General features: G+C 37.3%; 1 protein-coding gene across 1 annotated transcript in view; it reads right to left on the reverse strand.

Moving 5' to 3' along the window:
- Positions 1 to 725: 725 nt before the first annotated feature.
- The window catches only part of adgb (androglobin), a 41301-nt gene continuing 20364 nt past the window's right edge, over positions 726 to 21662 (reverse strand). Inside the window, exons 13-35 of the mRNA XM_039692742.2 lie at positions 20807 to 20849; positions 18586 to 18769; positions 18383 to 18446; positions 17405 to 17518; positions 17009 to 17117; positions 16785 to 16917; positions 14567 to 14681; positions 14204 to 14347; positions 13471 to 13612; positions 13237 to 13359; positions 11280 to 11373; positions 10862 to 10993; positions 10589 to 10742; positions 10303 to 10490; positions 9401 to 9567; positions 7120 to 7238; positions 6744 to 6855; positions 3590 to 3747; positions 2877 to 3032; positions 2709 to 2787; positions 2519 to 2600; positions 1420 to 1603; positions 726 to 1281 (exon numbers count right to left, since the gene is read on the reverse strand). Coding sequence (XP_039548676.2) covers positions 1174 to 1281; positions 1420 to 1603; positions 2519 to 2600; positions 2709 to 2787; positions 2877 to 3032; positions 3590 to 3747; positions 6744 to 6855; positions 7120 to 7238; positions 9401 to 9567; positions 10303 to 10490; positions 10589 to 10742; positions 10862 to 10993; positions 11280 to 11373; positions 13237 to 13359; positions 13471 to 13612; positions 14204 to 14347; positions 14567 to 14681; positions 16785 to 16917; positions 17009 to 17117; positions 17405 to 17518; positions 18383 to 18446; positions 18586 to 18769; positions 20807 to 20849 — 2904 coding nt within the window. The 3' untranslated portion in view covers positions 726 to 1173. The remainder of the gene's footprint in view (positions 1282 to 1419; positions 1604 to 2518; positions 2601 to 2708; positions 2788 to 2876; positions 3033 to 3589; positions 3748 to 6743; positions 6856 to 7119; positions 7239 to 9400; positions 9568 to 10302; positions 10491 to 10588; positions 10743 to 10861; positions 10994 to 11279; positions 11374 to 13236; positions 13360 to 13470; positions 13613 to 14203; positions 14348 to 14566; positions 14682 to 16784; positions 16918 to 17008; positions 17118 to 17404; positions 17519 to 18382; positions 18447 to 18585; positions 18770 to 20806; positions 20850 to 21662) is intronic.

A 21662-nucleotide genomic window follows, 5' to 3' on the forward strand; every position in this document is an offset into this window, starting at 1 on the left:
GCCCTGCTCTAATAGAAAATGTCAACACAGAAAAGAGAAATGTGCTCATCAAGCCATTTCATGGGGTCCTTAACACACATCTTAAATCACAGACACATAAGCTGCATCCCTGCATCCTTCTAAAGCCGGTGCATCACAATCTGTCCCAAAGGCTCCTTTAAAAGTGTCTCAAATGGGTCCTTCGTTTCCCGGGAAATGAAGGATTCAACAGATGCATCTCACAGCCTAGCCTACCCCAGAATTCATTGAGCACTTTTAAAGGATTACACATTTAAATCTAAGTATTGGGTTTCAACTTACTTGAATATCTAGTGACACAAAAGTATAACCTCTAACCTGCGATTTTATATTGTTTATACTCTTTATTATGTATATAAATGGACCAAGGTGAAAGTAACAAGTTGTAAACTCTGTTTTGTTTTCAGATAGTTAAATCAACTCATCAATGGCAGCTGTCACAGTTGGCGACAAGAGAAAACCTCCGTAGGCTAGATCCTCCCATTTAACCCATTTAATTGGTCCAACCTTTGCGGACTTCGAAGGATGCAGACTCTGAATTGGGAAACAGCTATGGTAAAAAGCCTGTATAGTACCTAAAGGCTGCTAGTTTAATATTATCTTCAGATCCTCAAATATCTCAAATGCTGGTAAAATAGCAATAAATTAAATAATTTATCACAGCTATTCCTATAATAAAAGTAATTACTTTTGGGGGGAGATTCATCAAGAGTTTACAGTATTTATTTTGATTAATCACATTACATTGTCATTTAGCAATAAGCAAGAATGTTGGAACTATAATTTCCAGAACTACATTTGGCTTGTCTTCTGGGAAGCAAAACCAGCCACTATGAGACAGGCTATCCTTCAGAGCGACTCAAAACAATCCTGACAGTAACCATTTAAATAAAGAATCACAGAGTAAGATAACCTGACAGTGAGAGGTGACTCTGCATGCTAATCTTACAAACTGGATTCACTTGCTACAAAGGAATCTTTATTTTGATATATTTTCAAAAGTGTAATATTAAACTGACTTGACTGATTGATTGACTGACTGACTATTTTATTGCTATGAAGTTGCGGTCAATCATATCACTTTCTTTTGCCCCCACTTTTACGTTCATTTGACTGAACCACAATAGGGCTTTTTCGCTCAACCTGTTCGACTGTTTAAATAGGCGGCTCCTCCATTTTCTTATGTGACTGTCCCTCGAGGATGCGAGAACGGAATTCCTCACGAGCCTGCAGCATCTTTTTCCGATATGCATCCATTGTGTCCTATAACAAGAACTCAAAATGTTTTCCCTTGCAACTATTTCAGCACTTTAATGTTTTTTAATGACATGACTAAAGATACATTAAAATACAGTTGTTTAGTGTGGTGTAAATCTGCAATTATAGTATTAACACACGAACCTGAAAGCCAATGCAAGTCTCCAGCTGTCTTTTCATCATTTCCTTACGTGCAATTTTTTCCTGTTTACGCTGTTCCAGAATATTGTCCCAGATCAGACGGAAACTTTGGAACTTCTCAGAGCGTTCCCTCCTCTGCTCCTCCTCCACCTCTTTATCCTTTAGACGAGGCAGCGGCAAAGACTTCCTTTAAACATGAGTGAAAGAGAACAATGTGTACACTAATGTGCAAAATTTGGGAGTCAGTGATTTTTTGTTTCAAAATTAATTATACTTTAAAAAAAATTATAAAGTAAATTAAAGAGAGCGTGCGTTCACAGACACCAGAATGAAGGCATTCACAGTATCGTTCATCAGGCATTAATACAGTACATTCAGTTCACGTTCACCCAAAATATGAACAATTCTTTAACTATCGTTCATTGAACGCGTTCAGGCACAACACTGATCACACGCAATCTAGCCTACTAGCCGAGACTCGTTCTTTATGTGTACAGATATGACGTAATGACGCAAAGACATGCTCAAATCTCCCGCGGAAATCCACCAGTACCACTGGAATTAAAAACATTATTACAAGCTAACCGCTTTGAATTGAGCTACGGCAAGCAGATAGTGTTGAACACTGGCTGGTTATGTATTTTGGATAATTTAACCCCAAAAAAAGCTACGGACTGCAGCTTTAAATTAATAAAAAAGACTTTAAAACGGTTACAAAAAAATCTCATTCTTTCCAGAATTCTGGGAAAAAATATCACTGTTTACACAAAGATATTAAACAGCAGCACAACTGTTTTCACCAATGATAATAATATGAAATGTTTCTTGAGCAACAAATCAGCCTATTAGAATTCGTCTGAAGGATCATGTGACACTAAAAACTGGGGTAATGGCTGCTGAAAATTTTAGCTTTGCCATCACAAGAATAAATTACATTTATAACATAATTTACATTAATTACAGTTATATTACATTTTAATAGTATTTCACAATATTACTGTATTACTGTAACGTTGATGAACACTTTCTTTGAAAAAAAAAAAATCTTTTAAACGTTACTATAACATAAATAGTATAATATAATATAATGTATGTGTTGTACCTGATAAATGGTGTATAATCAATATAATTTTTGTCAGCATTCTGTGTGAACTCTCCACTCTGTTGGGACTGAGGTTGTGTCTCTAAAAATCCAAACAATGAAATACACACAAGCACATATTATGCCATGTACTAAACCCATATGCAACTAAATTAAACACAATCCGAGCGTGTGTATCTTTGTGTGTAACCTGTCTCAGCTGTCACAGGTTCTTTACTCTCTGCATGTTCTTGCAGCTCTTTGAGATAGCGCAGTCGGGTCTGATGAGCCTTCAAAACAAACCAATCATTTACACATGCGGAATAGTTTGAGAAGACTGAGCTGATTTACTTCTAGTACCACTTCAGTTATGTAGTACCTTTGCTGCTCTGCCGGGCTCCGCTGCTTCCCAGGCCAGTTTCATGGCTCTGATCTCCTCCAATCTCTCTGTGTCTTTCTTTACTTCTATATTTTCTGCCTCACTGTGGTCACTCACTACATGAAGGATCCAATGGGGCTTACTCACATCCAAACTCTGCACCCACAAACACACAAGTTAGAGTACCATTCAAAAGTTTGGGATCAGTGAGATAATTTGTAATGTTTTTGAAAAAAAAAAAAAAGGCGTAAACAAAATACAGTAAAACTAATATTATATAATATTATTACAAGTAATAATACATGTATATTAAATAACTGATTTGTATTTTCATATATTTAATAAGTAATTTATTCCTGTGATGGCAAGCAGAATTTTCTGCAGCCATTACCTCAGTCTTTAGTAAAGTAATCATAAACTCATCCTTTTAAAATGTGCAAATATAAAGTATGTCTCTTTCTTACAAAGATGCATTGTTTAAAAGCTTAAAATTAAAAGACCTCAAATGTATCAATTCAAACATGATATATTACCAAAAAAAAAAAAAAAAAAACTTGTGGGAGAGAAATTTGCACTTCTGTGTAGCACATCGAATAATATTCATGAGACAATCTCTTTCTGCAAGAGAATATGGGGGCGAATGATTTAAATATATGGTGGGACTTGATCCTGACATTGAAATATGCATGCACAGGCACACAAACTGTACTTACAAGGTCCATAATGGAGCTTGACTTAGATGTTAGTTTGTCTTTGTCCTTTTCACGTTCCTTTGCCTTATGGGTAGATTTGGGAGCAGATTTCTGGCCTTCTTTGTTTTGTTGGTCCGTACCCACGGGCGTGGATGTGCCATCCAAAATATCTCCAAACACTGCCCATGTAAAACAGAGAGATTAAACAAACAAGGTGATACAAAATGTCACAAATACTGAGATCTGAAATAATATTTACAAAATTAGTAATTTGATGATTTTTATAGCTGTATGAGCAAATACAACTATATAAGCAAGCCATTTCCACAACAATTTGTCCAATCTGTATGTGGCATTTTGAAAACAGTAATTATTCATAAAAAACTGAATTTATTCACACAGAAATAATCCTTTAAAAACGTCTAAATTATAGTGTTTAATAGAAAGCCTCTAAAATCATCCTGCTAGATGGCAGTATTGCTCTATCTAAAAACTGTACTCCAAATGTCTTTCGCTTTCTTTTGTTATTCTAGGTGTAAGGGTACATCCTACTGGACAGTTTACTTTGGGTACCAACAGTATCCATAAGGACACCATCACAGAGCCCTAATTTAATTTAATGTCATGCTGTGCTCTCTGACAGCAGTGTTACCATACAACATGTCACTAATGACTGAACTCGATCTCCGAGAGTCATAATAATGTCATCACTGAACCAATAAAACAGAGAGTGTGGATTGTCTATTGCTCATCTAATGCATATTGGTGGTGGTTGAGGTGATTCCCCCTGCTATATGTATTATTATATTTAATTTAAAACAATTTTATTATTATATTAATGTATTAATTAATAAATATGTATCATTGTATTGATTTTAATTAATACATTTTAATGTACATATACACACAATATAATTAATTGTTTATATGATATGTGAAAACAATCAAATTCTGCACTGTTTGTGACACTGGGAGCACTGAGGTCTGCACTGTAGCACTGGAAGCACAGAGGTCATTACAGCCGGGAACCTAAAGGGCAGCCATACTTTATGTATTCCATATGAGTTCAGTGCACTGGGCCTGGTTCCCGAGTGCATTTATTGATTGGTGTGTGTGGTAAGGGTGGCTTTGCTCCACTGAGAGCCACTCAATTGGGTTAATTTAATTCTCTTTCCTCCAGAAATACTTCCCAGGTCACCAGAGGGCAAGAGCCAACTTCATTTGACTTCCCATTGACCCATTTACACATGCTTATCTAAAAACGAAATAAGAGGCATGTGTGGAGTGTGACACACACGCTCGTGAAAGTACAGTGCACGTGCTGATCTACACACACTTAAATCACAGATAAAAGCCCAATCAGAGACATTTAACCACCTAGATTCAGCTAAATTATGGATGCACAAAAAAGGGGGAAAACAAGGAATACATTAATATCAAGGGATCAGGAGGACAAAAGAACCTTAATGTTTTTATTGGAGCCAGGCAATCATGCAAACTAGTTTATTTCCACTACCTCTTCACAGAACATGCACATCCAATAGACTCCTCTTTCTACATCTCAATCCTTCCCATTTCCATTTCTATGAGCTTCTTGTTTATTCATTTTTCCTCAGTAAAATAAAGGTTGTTTGCAGCCCATCCATGCTCTGACCAACAGTAAATGACCTTATGTCATCCATCCAAGGGCAGAGCAAATCTCCATTTACCACAAGCAGATGAATTTAGTAGGCTTTCATTATATTTTTCACGGCCAGCTCTCGGTTAATCAAAGCAGCACAGGTGGGACGAGAGTCAGCCTATTCAGTACACCTCAGATTGAATGAGAAAACATGAACAGAGATTTAAATCACATACAGCCAGATGAGTCCAGGACCAAGTTTAAAAAAGAAATGAAGACTAAACCAAACCAAAATAAAAACAGGAGTTTGCAAAAGACCAACAAAAAAAGAAATTAAATTAAATGTGCACTGCAATACTAATCAAAACTAAATAGAATAAAATATTAAATTACAGTTTTTTTGACAGTTGACTAATTCTTGTAATTGTGTTGTATTTTTCATTTAATTTCAAGCCTTGCTTCTTCTATTAGAAGACAGCAGGCCCGAAGACTTTAGAATCTTGTTTAGCAAATACAAACAACCTCAAACAACATGTGAGATCTGATGGCATGATCCTCATAAATGTCTGCAAGCAGTTGTTTTCTGAAATTAGTGGATCCAGACTGAATCATGAGGGATGAATCAACCAGAAATGTCAAATTTAAGCATATTTCACAGCCAAAGCACACCAACATAGGATACTGTGTTTTTTGACAAACAGAGATTATTTGGTATTATTAGGGCCTGAGCACCAAAGGCTCTTATAATGGAAATCCAATAGACCCTATTAGAATTGCTCCGTTTATTTCATGATGCATTTTTGCAACAAAATACAAATACTGTATATAAAATTTCTATAAATCTAATTTAAGATATTTTATTTCATTGTCAAATTGTGTTTGTCACCTCATGTCAAATTGTGTGATGACAAATTTTGTTTGTCACATCGTGTCAGCTGCATCTGGGCCAAAAAGCTGTGCTTGAACACACCACAAAGACTACATGCGACTATCAACTAGCTTATGCGTTCTGCGTGTAAATAACTCTACATCAGCAGGTACCAAAAATCTATATTAGTCATTCAAAAAGGAAAACCAAAAGTAGGACTGTAGATATGAAGAGTTCAGATGCAAAAGCCTCTAAATGCCATTTGAAATTTTCTTCTTTAATGATGATTTTTATCAAACTTGTATATTCAAGTTCAGTAATTTCACTTAAATAACAATTAATAGGTAATTATCATTGCCATTTAAGTGAAATCACTGAACTTAAATATACAAACTTGACATAAATCATCATTAAAGAAGATAATTTCAAATGGCATTTAGAGGCTTTTGCATCTGAACTCTTCATATACAAACCGTTAACAAAGCAGTGTTCACTTTCTTCAATCCGGGCGGCACATGTTGTTATGAAAATACGTATTGGAATGCTCAGGAGGGGTGAATTTATATCAGCCTTCAGTTTGTGTCCTCTTAACTTCATTTGCTCACTTTAGGTTATATTTTCGGCCCTAACAGCCTAGAACAGCTGTTTGATTGGGATCGTAGTATCTAGTGTAAGATTGAACGTACCTCTCATTTCACTGCGCTCTATGTCTCTGAGTTTCTGGATGAAGGAGGAGAGAGATTCATCTATAGGCCAGCTCTCCTGTAACACCTCCGCCTGTATATAATACTTATGAAACTGTAAGACACACACACACACAGACAAGCATAAAAAGTAAAGTAGAAAGTTTAAAAAAGTAGAAATTGTGTATAAACAAAAGAACTTGTAAAATATAAAATAAATCAGCCATCAACATGCAAACAGACTGACTTTAATATATAAACAAAAAATCATGTACTTTTTCTTAGAACTTTGCAACTAGAACTTTAGATGCTACCACAAATACACAAAACACACACACACGCACAAGTGACAGCAGAAGCGGTCTGTGGTGACAGGTACCAGTGTGTCTGTAGGGTGCTGGTCACTCCCTTCCTTTCCTCCGCCCCCTCCTGTCACTCTCCCTTCTGCTATAAGGCTGCCCTGATCCTGCCTCGCCCCCGCCTGGGCCACAGAACCGCCTGCAACCAATATACACACATACACACAGACACAAATGAACGCCCTATAAATACACTCTGGAGCTGGCAGAGTCAGGCTGTAGCTAAGTAACTGAGACAGTGACTTTATAAAGTGAATATGTGTTAAGACAAAATGTGGAGTGGGTGGACGAGAAGTCTTGGACTAAAGGAAAAGAAAGGAATATAAACTATACCATTTGTTTGTGTGAGTCTATGGGGATTTCAGTCTGTGTGTGACAGACTGCATCTATGATTTATTCATGTGTTGAAATATGTGAATGTGTATTAAAGAGTTAGTTCACCCTAAAATGAAAATTCCATCAGTAATTACTCACCCTCATGTTGTTCCAACCCTGAGAGACTTTCGTTTATCTTCGGAACACAAATTAAGATATTTTTGATAAACTTAAAGATAGAGCCACTGTTCACTCAGACTATTTTAACAATGTCTTTAACTTTTCTGGGCCGGCAAGTTTCGATCCCTGTAAGAAGCTTATGGAGGAGTAATCCAGCTCTCAGATTTATATCTTTATATACAGATACAGATGAATAACAATACATCCTCCCCTCTGTTCCTCAGTACAGGTGCACCGCAAGGCTGTGTTCTCTCACCCTGGCTTTTTTCACTCTACACAAATCAGCTCACATCACACCACGGTTCTGTCAGCCTATACAAATATGCGGATGATACAACCATTATAGGACTCATTACCAACAACCAAGAAACTGTATATCGTGCACAGATCAATCAAGCAGTGACCTGGTGTACAGACCATGATCTTCTACTCAACACATCAAAAACAAAAGAACTCATCGTCGATCTGAGACGTCAACCATCCCCCAAAACTCCTGTGCTCATTGAAGGTGAACCCATTTCCATCACTGATCAATTCAAACTTCTTGGAATCCACATTAGCAATAACCTTAAATGGAAAATCAACACAGATCATATCTACAATAAAGCCCAGCAAAGACTTTTTCATCTCCGACAGCTCAAGAAGTTCAGAGTAAGGTCTCATCTTCTGCTTCGCTTCTACATGGCCATCGTCGAAAGCATCATCACCACATCCATCACAGTCTGGTTTGGCAGTCTTGACACACTTTCTCGGAAGAAACTACAGCGTGTCATCAACAGAGCATCTAAAGTCATCGGTTCATCACTGAAATCCATCGAAGCACTCTACCACAAACGGACATTACGTAGAGCTCACAAGATAACTGCTGATACCTCTCACCCTGCACACAACCTCTTCCAGTTACTGCCCTCTGGGAGGCGTTATAGGACGATCGCTGCTAAGACAACTCGTTTTAAAAACAGCTTCTTTCCGAAAGCAATCAACATTCTGAACTCTGAACGCTGAGGACTGGATTAAGCGTGACCCGTTACCCCTTTATGCCTGTGTATGTTTTGTGTTTTGTCTGTATGTATATGTATGGTATTGTATTATATATGTTTAATGTTCATTGTTAATGTATTTTCTGGAACCTGCACCCAAGAAATGAGCTGTACTGAAAACAAATTCCACCAGCCTGGCTGTGTGGTCATTAAAGTAAAGTAGATTTAATCAAAAATATCTTAATTTGTGTTCCGAAGATGAACGAAAGCCTTACGGGGTTGGAACAACATGAGGGTAGGTAATTACTGACAGAATTTTCATTTTGGGGTGAACTATCCCTTTAAGTGTCCAAATATATATCTTAATTTGATAGATTAATTATAGTTCATTTTAAGTTTAAGATAGTTTGTTGTTACCAGTTTTTTTATATATATAATTAATTACGATTTCTATCTATCTATCTATCTATCTATCTATCTATCTATCTATCTATCTATCTATCTATCTATCTATCTATCTATCTATCTATCTATCTATCTATCTATCTATCTATCTATCTATCTATCTATCTATCTATCTATCTATCTATCTATCTATCTATCTATGCAGAGTAATACATGCTGAATAGTTTTTTTCAATTTGAAATCAAATTTAAATGTTTTCAAAATTATTATAAATTGCAATTATATGTCACAATATTACTGTTTATACTGTATTTTTTTATCAAATAAAATGCATAATTTGTGAGTATAAGAGACTTCAAAAACGTACAATTAATCTTACCGACCCCATAGTGCGTATGTGTGTGCGTATGTGTGTACAAACCATTGTTGGCTAAGAAGCAGTAGACTGGGAGGGTGACATGCCCTTTGCCCTGACTGCTGGCGACCTCTTTCTCATGGTCTAGGATATTGAGTTTAATGTTGACGTCTGATTTTGAGGTCTGAAACAGCACAGTAGCTCTGTGATCACTGGAGACTTTTATCACATGTCTGGTAGGAAAAACACAGTTTAGATCAGTCTTGATGCAACATAACTGACTATCCACTTAAAAATCTCAATTTCATTGCAATGCTTTGCAAAGCTAAAACCTTAATGGTAACTTAGAGCTCTGCAGTGCTTACAAAATAATTTGAACATAAAATATGCATATAACCAGGGGTAAACATGGTGTGTAATAAGAAATGAGTAGAGTAAATAAGTTCAGATCACTAATTTGCATACTGACATGGTCGACAGCAATTAATGCACAATCACCATTTTAGATTGAATAACTGTAATACTGTATAATATTTTCATTTCAACTGAATACATAAAAAATCTGCCGGTTTCAGAGCAAAATGCAAGCTGTGACATTCACTGACATGCTTCACTCAGCAGTGCTAAAACAGGTAGTGTATATACTTACTTCCTGGCAACCTGGCAAAATAAAAGCGTGCTGATTTTAGGTTTGAAAAACTCATTTAAAAATAAAAGTGAAAAAATAAAATTTAATCAATTCAAAAATCTATTTTAAAACATAATAGTATTCTCACACTTTACAAAATAAAGTGCAATAACGCTATTATTAATTATTTTATTTTTTATATTTATATTAATGGGTCACACTATGTGCAGTGTGAGTAACAAACTGAATCTCCAGGTGTTCTCATGAGAACAAGACTGAAAAACGTATGTACACCGCTGCATATAAACTATTACGTAGTACACTTGTGGCATGTGCTAACCTGCAGATGATGTTCTTTTGATTAGGAATGTAGTAACCTTTCAACTCTTTTACTGAAAAGATATTGCTTGGGGTTTCTCTGACTAGTTGTGGTAGGGGTTCTCGGGAGCCAATCAGACGCATTCGGCACTGTCCTCCAATCACAGGTGTGTCCCCAGTATGTGCCTCAGCTACAATTGTATAACCACCCTACAAAGTGTAAAGCAGAAAACATAATATAAAAAAACAGAACGTATACATGTAAAAAAAAAATATGGCGAGGGCTTGTCTTACTGACAAAGACAAACCTTGTTTGGCGTGTATATGTATGGCTCCACCCTGTTAAATACCCTGGGTATCTCTTCTAAGGTGTCATTATTAATGACATGCACAATACATACAGGAAGAGGGGAGAAGATCTTGGGAACAAGCAGCATGTTCTTATGTACATGAAATACCTCCCTGGAAATGAGAATTGACATAAAATAAAGTTTATTAAACAAATACAAAAGGAAACTTTGAGCTCAATGTATGCATATCTTTATAAAAGTATTTTTTTATTAAGTTATTGTTTTGCTGACCTGAAGATCAGAATCCAGGAGTTCGCTGCCTCTGGTACGGGCACTGAATAGTCAGTGAACGTTATTCTGTTGTACTCGTCCTCTCTACAGGGGTACAGCTCTGCTATTCCTTCACCATTAGCAACCATGTGTCTACCAGAAATGCATACTTAGTACTGGATAAAGATTAAAGCAGACAAAAACCGACCTATGACACCCAGATTGTCAGAGTCGGCTAGGTTAGGCTACAAGCGCTGGGAGAAGATAGCACCCACCCACTGAGCCCAGACACATGCCACATTCAACCCTCCAGGCCAGAGGTCACTCTCTACAGACCCTCCCCGCAACTAAAGCTAGGCGAACAGACAGTAAACAGCAGATGGTACCACCGAGGGACACGACGGAGGAGAGAAATTATTCTTTAAAATGAATAATTCACCTCAGTAAAGATACGGCATGTTTCTCCACATCTGATTCCACAGAAGCCCACATCTCTTGCAGAGTCTTAGCGACGCTCAAATTTTCCTTGGTTCCTAATAACACACAAACAAACAGGAACACACCGTAACATGCACTCATACAAACCCACAACATTCACCTTGGAGCTGTGAAACTGGATTAAATAACATGGTTAGAATTGGCCCAGTTTATAGATGATGATGCAGAAAAGCATCTTTGACAGATAAATCAACCCAACAAATCTCAGTCCCTATGCTTCTGTAATGCCAATCATTTTACCAGCCAGGTCTGGTTTTGTTCATTATTCATTCTTCTATTTTCTATTCAAGAAACACAAAATGATATTTGTTATACCTGCCTATCTCTTGTTAAAGGAGAGCTTGAAGGGAAAAAAAATGCCCCTAAATGAAATTAATTTCATACTGGCAGATATGAGACAAACTGTTCTGAGGCTCATTTGTGAATGAAAGTCATAAAGACACAAACTCTTTCAGAATGATAAAGAGAATGACATTCATTAAAAAAGTGGAACCAATCCAAGTTTACATTTAATAAGTAAATGTAACCGTTCTATTTCTAATCTGTTATTTTAGTATTGTTAACAGTAATCTCTATTATAATATTTACTAATATTTATAAACTTATTTCAGTTTGTTGCCCCAAGGCAACATTCCTTATTTTCGTTTTAAATTTTTTCCATCTCGTTTTTAAAGTTTTTCCATCTAATATTATATTTGATTTTATTTCAGCTTTAATAATAATTAATAAGATGGCCATTAATTATTAGGGTCCTGGTCCTGTTAATCTGTGTGTGACTCCTGAATCCCCACTGTAATTTTCACGTAATAAATGGGTTCTCTCGTACTGAGTAATATCTTACTCTAGGGGAAAACCTCTTTTCCATGAGATATTGAAGCCAAAAATTAGCCTTCATTTTGAATGAATGTAAAACGTGTTGCGGCAGCATGCAGATATAGGCAAGGCGGCTTAGCGTGCCTATTAGCTGTCCTGCGGCAACTGCAGCAGCCTATCGAGAGGCCCTTGGTGACGGTCCAATGGTGGCGTTTCCTGCCTATTGCTTCGGCGTGGCCTAGCCTTATAAATATAGCTCTATAGGCTGATATACCTGATTTTTCATCTCTTCAGTGAAGCTCAGGCATCGCTGGATCCAGAGTGAGAAGTCGCGCTGTAGCAAAAGCCTTCTGCAGGACGAGCCATTTCACCTGAAGGCATTTTTGGCTTCAATATCTTGTGGAAAAGAGGTTTTCTCCTAGCGTGAGATATTACGCAGTACTCGTTCCCTCTTCTAGAGAGAACTGAGGTTACGTTAGTAACCGAGTATGATTTTTGAGGTAACTTCTTGTAAAGCTTGATAAGCAATAGTAGGATCTTTGGAGACTGATTGCCTGTTTTAACTCAAAGTTGGTTGAGCTTCTCTGATGCTATTTCTTCCTGAAATATAAATTGACATTATCTTGCTCAGTCGGATTCTGATACATCCTTTATCCTTTTTATTCTTCTTCTCACATTCCCTTCATCCTGTCCAATACTGCTGCATCTTTCTTTCTCACTTTCTCTCGGCCACTCTCCCTGTCACTCATGCTGTCAGGCTGGGAATGGAGTGATGCTTGGAGGTATGGAGCCAGATGGAGAGAGAGATGGAGAGGTGTGTTATTCTCTCTTCTGTCATACTAGCTTAGAATGACTGGCAGTTTCATTGATAAGTATGAGCTCCAGGGCCTTGCAGCTCTCTCTCTCTCACACAAACATAAAAACCCACAGAACAGATGTCAGACATAACTGACCACAAGAAGAGAATGGGTACGAATCAGATCGCAAATACAATTGGCATAAATTCCTGAATCTACAGTCTCTTCTCTTCTTTTTATACTAGGTATCTTTAGATCTACAGTATTTCAGGTGAAGCTGGACTTTACCTGGTCTTGCTGCAGTGAGGATCTCTCTGACAAGGTATCGCTTCCAACCTGCCTGCAGGACTGTGGCTGCCTGCATTTCCTTGTCTGTTGCCTGCCTGCCGTTCCAGCGCTCTGGAGTGTCATCTAATACAGGGCGAAGATACATGTGCACATAAAGTCATGCTATGATACTGTAGGTGTTATATGATCAAACCCAAAGAGAGATTCTGTTAGCCCCACATTTCAAAGACTCACCTGATCGTGCATCCATGGCTTTACCATTGCTGCCATGTGGGGATGGGTCTCCAGTCAGAGTCTGTACAGCAAACAGCTCCTCAGAGGTCAGTTTCCGGCCCAGAGCAGAGCAGAACATATGATACACAGCCTCGTTGAACACCTGTACAAGAAAAAACAGATACAATATACATTCAAAAATATATATAAAAGCAATATACAATCTATTGATCTCTATTTTATCTATTAGTGTGTGCGTGTGTTTGTCTGCAAATTTAACCCGAGTAATTTAACACATTTGCCACTTTTACATTCATTAAATACGGGTTGTGTTCTATCCCCACTGTCTGACGTAGAGAGCAATGCACTAATTTGTTTAGTGAAACAAACCAAAAAACTAAAAGCAAAGGCAAAACAAAACATTAACTTTAATTGTAAAAATTAATAGTTAATAGTAATAGTAATTTTAATAAAGAGGAATAGAAGATGTGGAGAAAATGCATTTTGAATTAAACTATAAATACAAAAGATTAGCAATGACATTTTAACGGCTGCTCGCTGATACAGTGGCGTGAACATTGCTGATGAGTCATAAAGAGCTCACAGCCATTATTTTAATTAATAAAATATGTGCTTGTCAGTTGATGTATTTCATGGCTGTTAAAATACAAAAGGAAATACAAAATAGTTTTGTATAGTAGTCTGCATGGTCCCAGGGGGCCGCCCCAAAGCACCGACTCTATATATAACCCACCCTTTGTTGCTGTATGCCTACACCATGGGTCTTCTCAAGTTCTTTAGTGGTTGATGGTAGTTCCTCTGGATCTAAAAAGCAGCTGATCACTCGACCCAGAGCTCTCACGATCATTACAGCCTGCTCACAGAATCTCAGACTCTCCTAGACAAAAGCAAAATAGAAATAGGAGGCATAAGAACTGACAATTTTATTTTTGCACACATCCAAATATTTGTGCTGTTACAGGTTATTAAATAAAGCCAAAGACAGTCACTGTTGCTACAGTATGAATAGAACAGGTGGTACTAATATGTCAGAACTAATAGACTAGTCAGTGCAACCTCAGAGTGTATTTGTGTGCGTGTGAAAATGTGGACATGCCTTGTCAAGGTGTGGCATGACAGTCTCCTCATCACCAAACACAAAAGGAGACATGCTGCAGAGATGTAGGTGGATGGCAAATGAAGCGCTTGTGTGCAAATGAAGAACATGACGCCTAGTGAGAACAAACAGTGATGAATAGAAGTGTTTAAAAAGAGAAATTCTATCATTGCTCTTTAGTGCTACATTGTAAAATTTAAGTTGTTCCAACTTTAATCTAATAAACCACTGAATATAGTTTGTTGAATATTTGGATTTCAAAAATAACTATTTTTGTATTCATCCCTTCACACTTATCGCCAGGAGCATTATTGCTGATGCAAAAGGAACCATATATCTAGCATGTGATCATCATATGAGTAAAGGCCTGTTCACACCAAGAATGATAGCTATAAAAGAGAACTATATTACTGACAATATCATTCTGTTTATTCATAGCACATGCTTTAAATGCTCAAGCTCATTGCAGCAGGATGGATTCCGATTGGCTGTCAATGTTTTTATCCTTCTTTAGCTGGATAAAATCATTCTGAAAGTGATTCCAATATCGATATTGTTTCTCTGTGCCATTTACGTCATAGCTGTTGTGTGAACTCTGCTATTCTTTAATATTGAGAACGATTTTTAGAACTATATCTTTATCTTTATAGTTGTCGTCCTTGGTGAGTATGGGCCTTAAGAATAAAGCATATTTGGTTCCTCGAAACTGAGCCACTTTGTTTTCAGATTTGGATTTGGCAGAACACTCAGATCTCCTAAGATCATGAACTATACAAGTGATGATACAGGGATTTTGTGCATGAACAGCAGAATGCAGTCAGCAACATCTGCTTTGCCAATAAACGTTATTATTATGATTTCAACTGAAGTTGCTCTTATGCCTTTATTATGCACCCTCATAAACCCCCACATAATCGGGCCGGCTCTGCATTAACCTATAAGCTTTACATAATTTGCAGATGTAAATCTGAGGAAATCAGGATATCTCATCACAGAGGAGCTTAACAGAACAGTATAAAGTGGCAATAGAGGAAGACAGAGAATGAAATAAAGAGAGAAAAACTGTATACGAGAAGTACAGAAAGGCTTTTCATAAAATCGTATTAATCTTATTTTTCCTTTTTCCTGAATGCATGAACGTCAAAAATCAGATTTGCCTACACTTGCAGTGTGACCTCTGAATGTAGGCTCTCAGCTTTTAGGCCACTATGCTGCTAGAAATAGCAGACTGGGTCATCTCTCTCTCTTTTTTTCTGTATCTTTTTAACTCTTCTCATCTCTCTCCTCTGTTCTCCGCTATTACAGAACTGATATCACAGCTTGGACCACTACTGAAAACACTTCCAACACATTTGTACACATAGTATACATAAATATACATACATGAACATATACATATACATGAATATATACGAAAAAGAAACTACGTTTCGTTACCAAATTTTCAGAAGTAATGCGTTACACTACTTTTTACCCGAAAAAGTAGTTACGTTACTGTAACGCGTTACACACAACACTGGTCACTGCCACTGGTGACTGCCGTTTGAATCTTTCTGGATCCGCCATCAAATTGATAAGTTTGATTATATCAAGTGCTGTGAGAAAAGACTATAAATCTCCACCTCCAGCATCCTCACACGCAATGTAGCCTACTAGCCGAGACTGTGTACAGATGTGACGTAATGACGCAAAGACATGCTAGAACCTCCCGCAGAAATCCACCAGTACCACTGGAATTAAAAACCTTATTACAAGCTTACCGCTTTGAATCGAGCTAAGCAAACATAGTTTTGAACACTGGCTGGTTATATATTTTCCTCAAATATGTATTTTGGATCATTTTTAACCCCAAAAAAGCTACGGACTGCGGCTTTAAGATCAATTTCCAAAAGATGATTTTTTTTATTCCTCTATTTAGTTAACTTTAGCATGGGTGTGATCATTTATGCTAAGCACTGTATATATGATGCTGGGTTCCATGTTTTATGGGGACTTTCCATACATATAATGATTTTATACTGTACAAACTGTATAAACAAACCCCAAAAATTTGAGGTATTTGGGGTACTATTTGTGGCGGTACTGTCTGCAATGGAAAACGGAGCGAAAAAGCGAGCCGAGCCGAGCTGGTACTGGTAATGGAAAAGCACCAAATGTCAATGAGATTAGACTAGAGTAACGACTGCTGAAAATTCAGCAATGGTGGTGATATAGTTACCCAGGAGGAAGCGAGAGTAAGACAGCTTTACTAGCAGTGGTTTGGATCTGCACCACGGGGAGTTGAGAGACAATGCTCTTCCACGAGAAAGGCTTAGCTGTTAAAGAACCAGGCCTGGTTGATGACTCCTTTTCTGAGCACACAATAGACACACACATTAGATTGGATCCTTGTTGTTGTGAAAAGACAAACTGAGTGTGTACAGCATGTCCATGTGTCCTTACTCTCTTCCACACTCTCTCCCCAGTGTACTAAAGCTGAGAACCCGATGACAATTTCTGTGGGTAACAGGTTATCAACAAAGAGGAAGTGAGTACCTCTTCCATCTGCAGACTGAGACAAGGAAAAACAATGGACAGAATGGCTCAGCATCAGCATACATTATTGTTTCAGCTTTGTATTGATCTCACTCAGGAGACAATAGAATACACACACACACCATTACATAAATTCACACTCACAGTAATTAAAAATATTAAATCAAACCACATGTTCTCATGGGATAAGGTTTTAAAAAATTCCAGCTCACCAGTATTACAGCACAAAAGAGAGAGAAGAGCAAAATCAGCATGGTTATCGAAAACCACCCATTGTGTGTGTGTGTGTGTGCACGTGTGTACCTTTGTGTAAGCAATTTCAGTGGAATCAGGTTGTCTAGCAGGAGCGGCCACGGAGTGGGTGGAGGCCACAGCGTTGGACAATGCAGCAGCAGACAGTCGAGAGGAGACGGAGTTCTAACAGAGAATTGAGTCACTTTCATGTTCTTTCCTAACACAACACATCCCTCCCACCACAGATACCATAATTATACCAAGCTCCATTACAAATGTCACAACAACAGGTTTGGTTCAATCTTGTATGAGGTGTTTTTATGATAATGCATTCTGAATGTCATCGATACAGTCAGCAAGGGGCCCCAGCCCAGCTGTAGGGGAAAACAAATTTCAGTTACTATAGCTACGCACTTATTCCTATTGAAAAATTAAGAATTGACCAGAGAAATAGATTTAGATTTATTTATTAAATAAAACGTTTGTTTAAAGTGGCACTTTTTTAGCTAGTGCACTGAACAAAGAAAGCTAAGCTAATAATTATGGTTAACTTTAAATCTTGCACCCAGTATATGTTTATGTATATGTTGCTGACTGTATCAATTCTCAAGAGATTTACATATCCATATAACAGTCAAAAGTGACAGTTAAGACATTTATATGGTAATTACAAATGATTTATATTTCTAATGTTCTTTTGAAGTTTGTCTTCATTGAAGAATCCTGAAAAAAATCTCACGGTTTCCACAAAAATATAAAGCGGCACAACTGTTTCAACATTGAGAATAATAGATAATAAGAAATGTGTCTTGAGCACCAAATTAGCATATTAGAATGATTTAATGATTTATGAAGGATCCTGTGACACTGAAGACTAGGAATCATCACAGGAATAAATGTAATATATTAGTAAATATATCAATTGTATATATATATATATTTATGAATTGTAATAATACTTCACAATATCACTGTATTTTATTGTAAACTAGTCAAATTTTTTATATCCAGGCACACTTAATATAGTCTTTTCCTTCAAAACCCTACCTTAAAGTGTGATGTCCTGCATTGATGAACATATTTGTTTGGCTTGTGGAAAATCAGTAACGTCCTACAAAACATATGATTATTAGCATATTTCAGGCTGCAGCTTAATAGGAACTTAAGAACATGAGGAGTTAATGTGACAAAATAGCAAAGGATTAGCATAATATGGCTTAGACTTTTTTCTGAAGATGATAGACCCTTACTGGAAGCATTTAGTGAAGTTGTGCAGGTCCACCCAAGTCTGCAACAGCAGGGGTTTGTCTGACGCTAATGCATCGTGGGACTGAAGCAATGCAGCAGTGGATTCCTTAGCTGTCTGCACCCTCTCCTTATCTTTTCCATCTGTCTCTTTGTCAGGGCCTGAAGTTGACTCTACTACTTCCGTATCTCGGATATGGAAAAAAAAAATGTTATAAAACAGTCTATTACAAACACATGACCTTGCCTTTTTCCATTTTGAAATAGTAACACTGTATTACACATGATATGCAATAACAAAGGCAATTTCCTGCGCAGATGTTTGAAATGAGATTCCCTGAATAAATATAGAGAAGAACTATGTTTGCATGGGTACTGCATCCATAAAATAAAAGCTATTTTGTTTGCTTATCTTTTTTACAAACCTTTTCAAACATCTATGGAAATAAATCAAGAGAAATCTGTAAAAAAAAAAACATTTAACATTGTACATTAGAATTACACAGGACCTAATAATGGGACTTCAAGTTGAGATGAAATGGAAGAAGTGACAAATTTTTTCTTCAGTATTGTGACAAACATCGGACTTAAACAGACTATAAAAAAATATTGGATTGGGACTTGGTTCCCGACTATCAACCATCGATTGATGATTACATAGAGGCAGATCTGAATGTGAGCTTAGTACAGCTTACCGATGATTTTAAGTAAGAGGTGGGTTTTTGCTGATATTTTGATTGTCATAAATCACCAGAGATAAGTTAAAGTCACGGCTATTCGATTAAAAATGACACGGTCAAAAATAAAAAAAAATAAAGAAATGGAAACATGGCAGAATCGTTTACAATAAGATCAATTACAATCATTTAGAAAATAGATAGGGTGAATAGGCAGAAAGGATGTTAAACAACAATCGATATAGAAAAATGAGGTTAAGTTCGCAGTAACTCTCCATTGTAAATGTGTGTCATCTAGTCAATAATTGTATTGCTTAAAACTCATCTTTGATCACCAAAATGACATTTAAATGTTTTTTCCAGTGAAAATTTCTTCAAGCCCTAAAATAGCTTGAATGTAACTCTACACCCCTGCTTCAATTCATGAATATGCATATTATTAGTCTCCACCCCCACTTACTCACACCAGTTCTGAGAAACACCCGCTATAGAGTGTCGAAGTTATGATTTTAAACCACGTTTTTGAGACTGTCTTTGGTTCACAGCATTTTTAAGGTGAAAATACTCAGCAATAGTGCTGACTTTTGACTTTGCACATGGTTTGTCTTATTGCAAATTCAAAACACCACACAGACATATAAACTTGATTTTCACCACAGGGGGTCTTTAAAAAATCCTTTTCATGAGGATACCATGATTATCTCAGTGATACCAATCAGTAGAGCTCATTAAACCAATCAGTTGCACCATATTGAATTTAATGCTTTCATTGGTGCCACTCAATTCATTATGACAATTAAGTGAAATACTGTTATATATTGCAGATTTAACTCATTACACTCAGTGTGGTGTTCTGACGTATTAAACCATATAATGAGTACTATAGACCCCGTAGCAAAGCCATTCACTTAACCACAGGTGTTACTAAGCAACACACTGGGCTCTCTGGGAAAGCACATAATTGGCCTGTCGTGATGATGATGGGCGAGTGCACGATCATGATCACAGAGATAGAGATGATGCCATGCGTCTGTCTGTGTGTGCATCTGTGTTTGTGCTGATGAAAAGAAGACGGATCGGATGGAAGAAGAGTGGGATAAACGAGAAAGTGCAATTGTGAAGGCAGTCAGCTATCATATCATTACAGCAGCTATTAGCCTCAATGCTCTGATGGCTAAACAATGACTGGAGGGATATAAGTGAGGCGAATTATCGTCTGCCTTTTCAAATTCATTCTTACACTTCACTTTCATTTCTATTGCATATTGTTACAGAAGCACTCAATTGAAAATGAGTAATGCTTTCCCAATTTTCCAAGGCAAAAAAGCTTATAAGTGATGGCACAGTGTATGTGAATAAATATATTTAGCTCAAGATCAGCTTTCAACTTCAAAATTTTTATTTTTGTAACTGCTAACTGAAATATGTAACACATACTGCCAAATAACTGGCTAATATGAGCTTAAAATACAACTCTTTACATGATACCTTACAGAGTCAGTGACAGTGTGGACTGTGCAGTGGCATTGCTCATGGAAATACGTCTTACCGTTGGCGATGCTGTCGTCCTTTTTCTTGTCCTCTGCTGTTACCTGGGGGAAAATGGGGGGGATTAAAAAGTGTACATAGTGAGCTGGGAGAGACATGGCAGAGGAAAGCAGTGGAGACAGAGAACGTCCACATTCATCCAGTCAGCATGCGCTGAGCCCGTTTGGCTTCCAGAACATGATGAGAAATCCTCTAATCTGACATCTGGACTCGCACCAGAGACGGCTTTCTCCTTCAATTAATTGCTCACAGGAGAGCAAATGCCATAATCATTAAGGGCACTTGGATGGTGACAGGATTAGAAGACACGGGTTTGATTAGCATGTCAGTCTTTACCCGCTAATTGAGACACCTTTTTGTAAAACTAGTCAAATGTTACTTTTTTTACCCTTTAAGTAACAGTGTGGTACCATGGAAACAATCCAGCTGAAGGCCTCAGAAACTTCTCCAATGTGCTTTTTTTCCATGATTGAGCCCCAACCTCTTGTCACTTAGAAAGCCTTTTAAAGCCCGAGGAGTCGTCCGACTGTGCAATTTAAATGTGGAGGACAATTAGGAGCTCTCTCTATGCTACATCTAATGAAAGACAGCACCAGTGATTCAGAGATAGACTGTGACTCACAAAGGATCTGAAGAAAAGGAAAGAGATGAGACGAGACGAGACATCTAGCTATAAGTTTTATACATGGCAATAAACACCTCAGGGTACATTCCACACATTACCACACATTTAAACCAAATTCAGCTTACAACATTATCAAAAACTCAGTCATATCAGGTGACCTCACCACTCATTTCTCATGGCATGATCCAACAGCTACTGTAAATGTACACTATGTACCTTTTTAATTATTTGA

This window comes from Pimephales promelas, chromosome 13, assembly GCF_988280905.1.
Source record: "Pimephales promelas chromosome 13, fPimPro1.hap1.1, whole genome shotgun sequence".
Taxonomy (NCBI): Eukaryota; Metazoa; Chordata; class Actinopteri; order Cypriniformes; family Leuciscidae; genus Pimephales; species Pimephales promelas.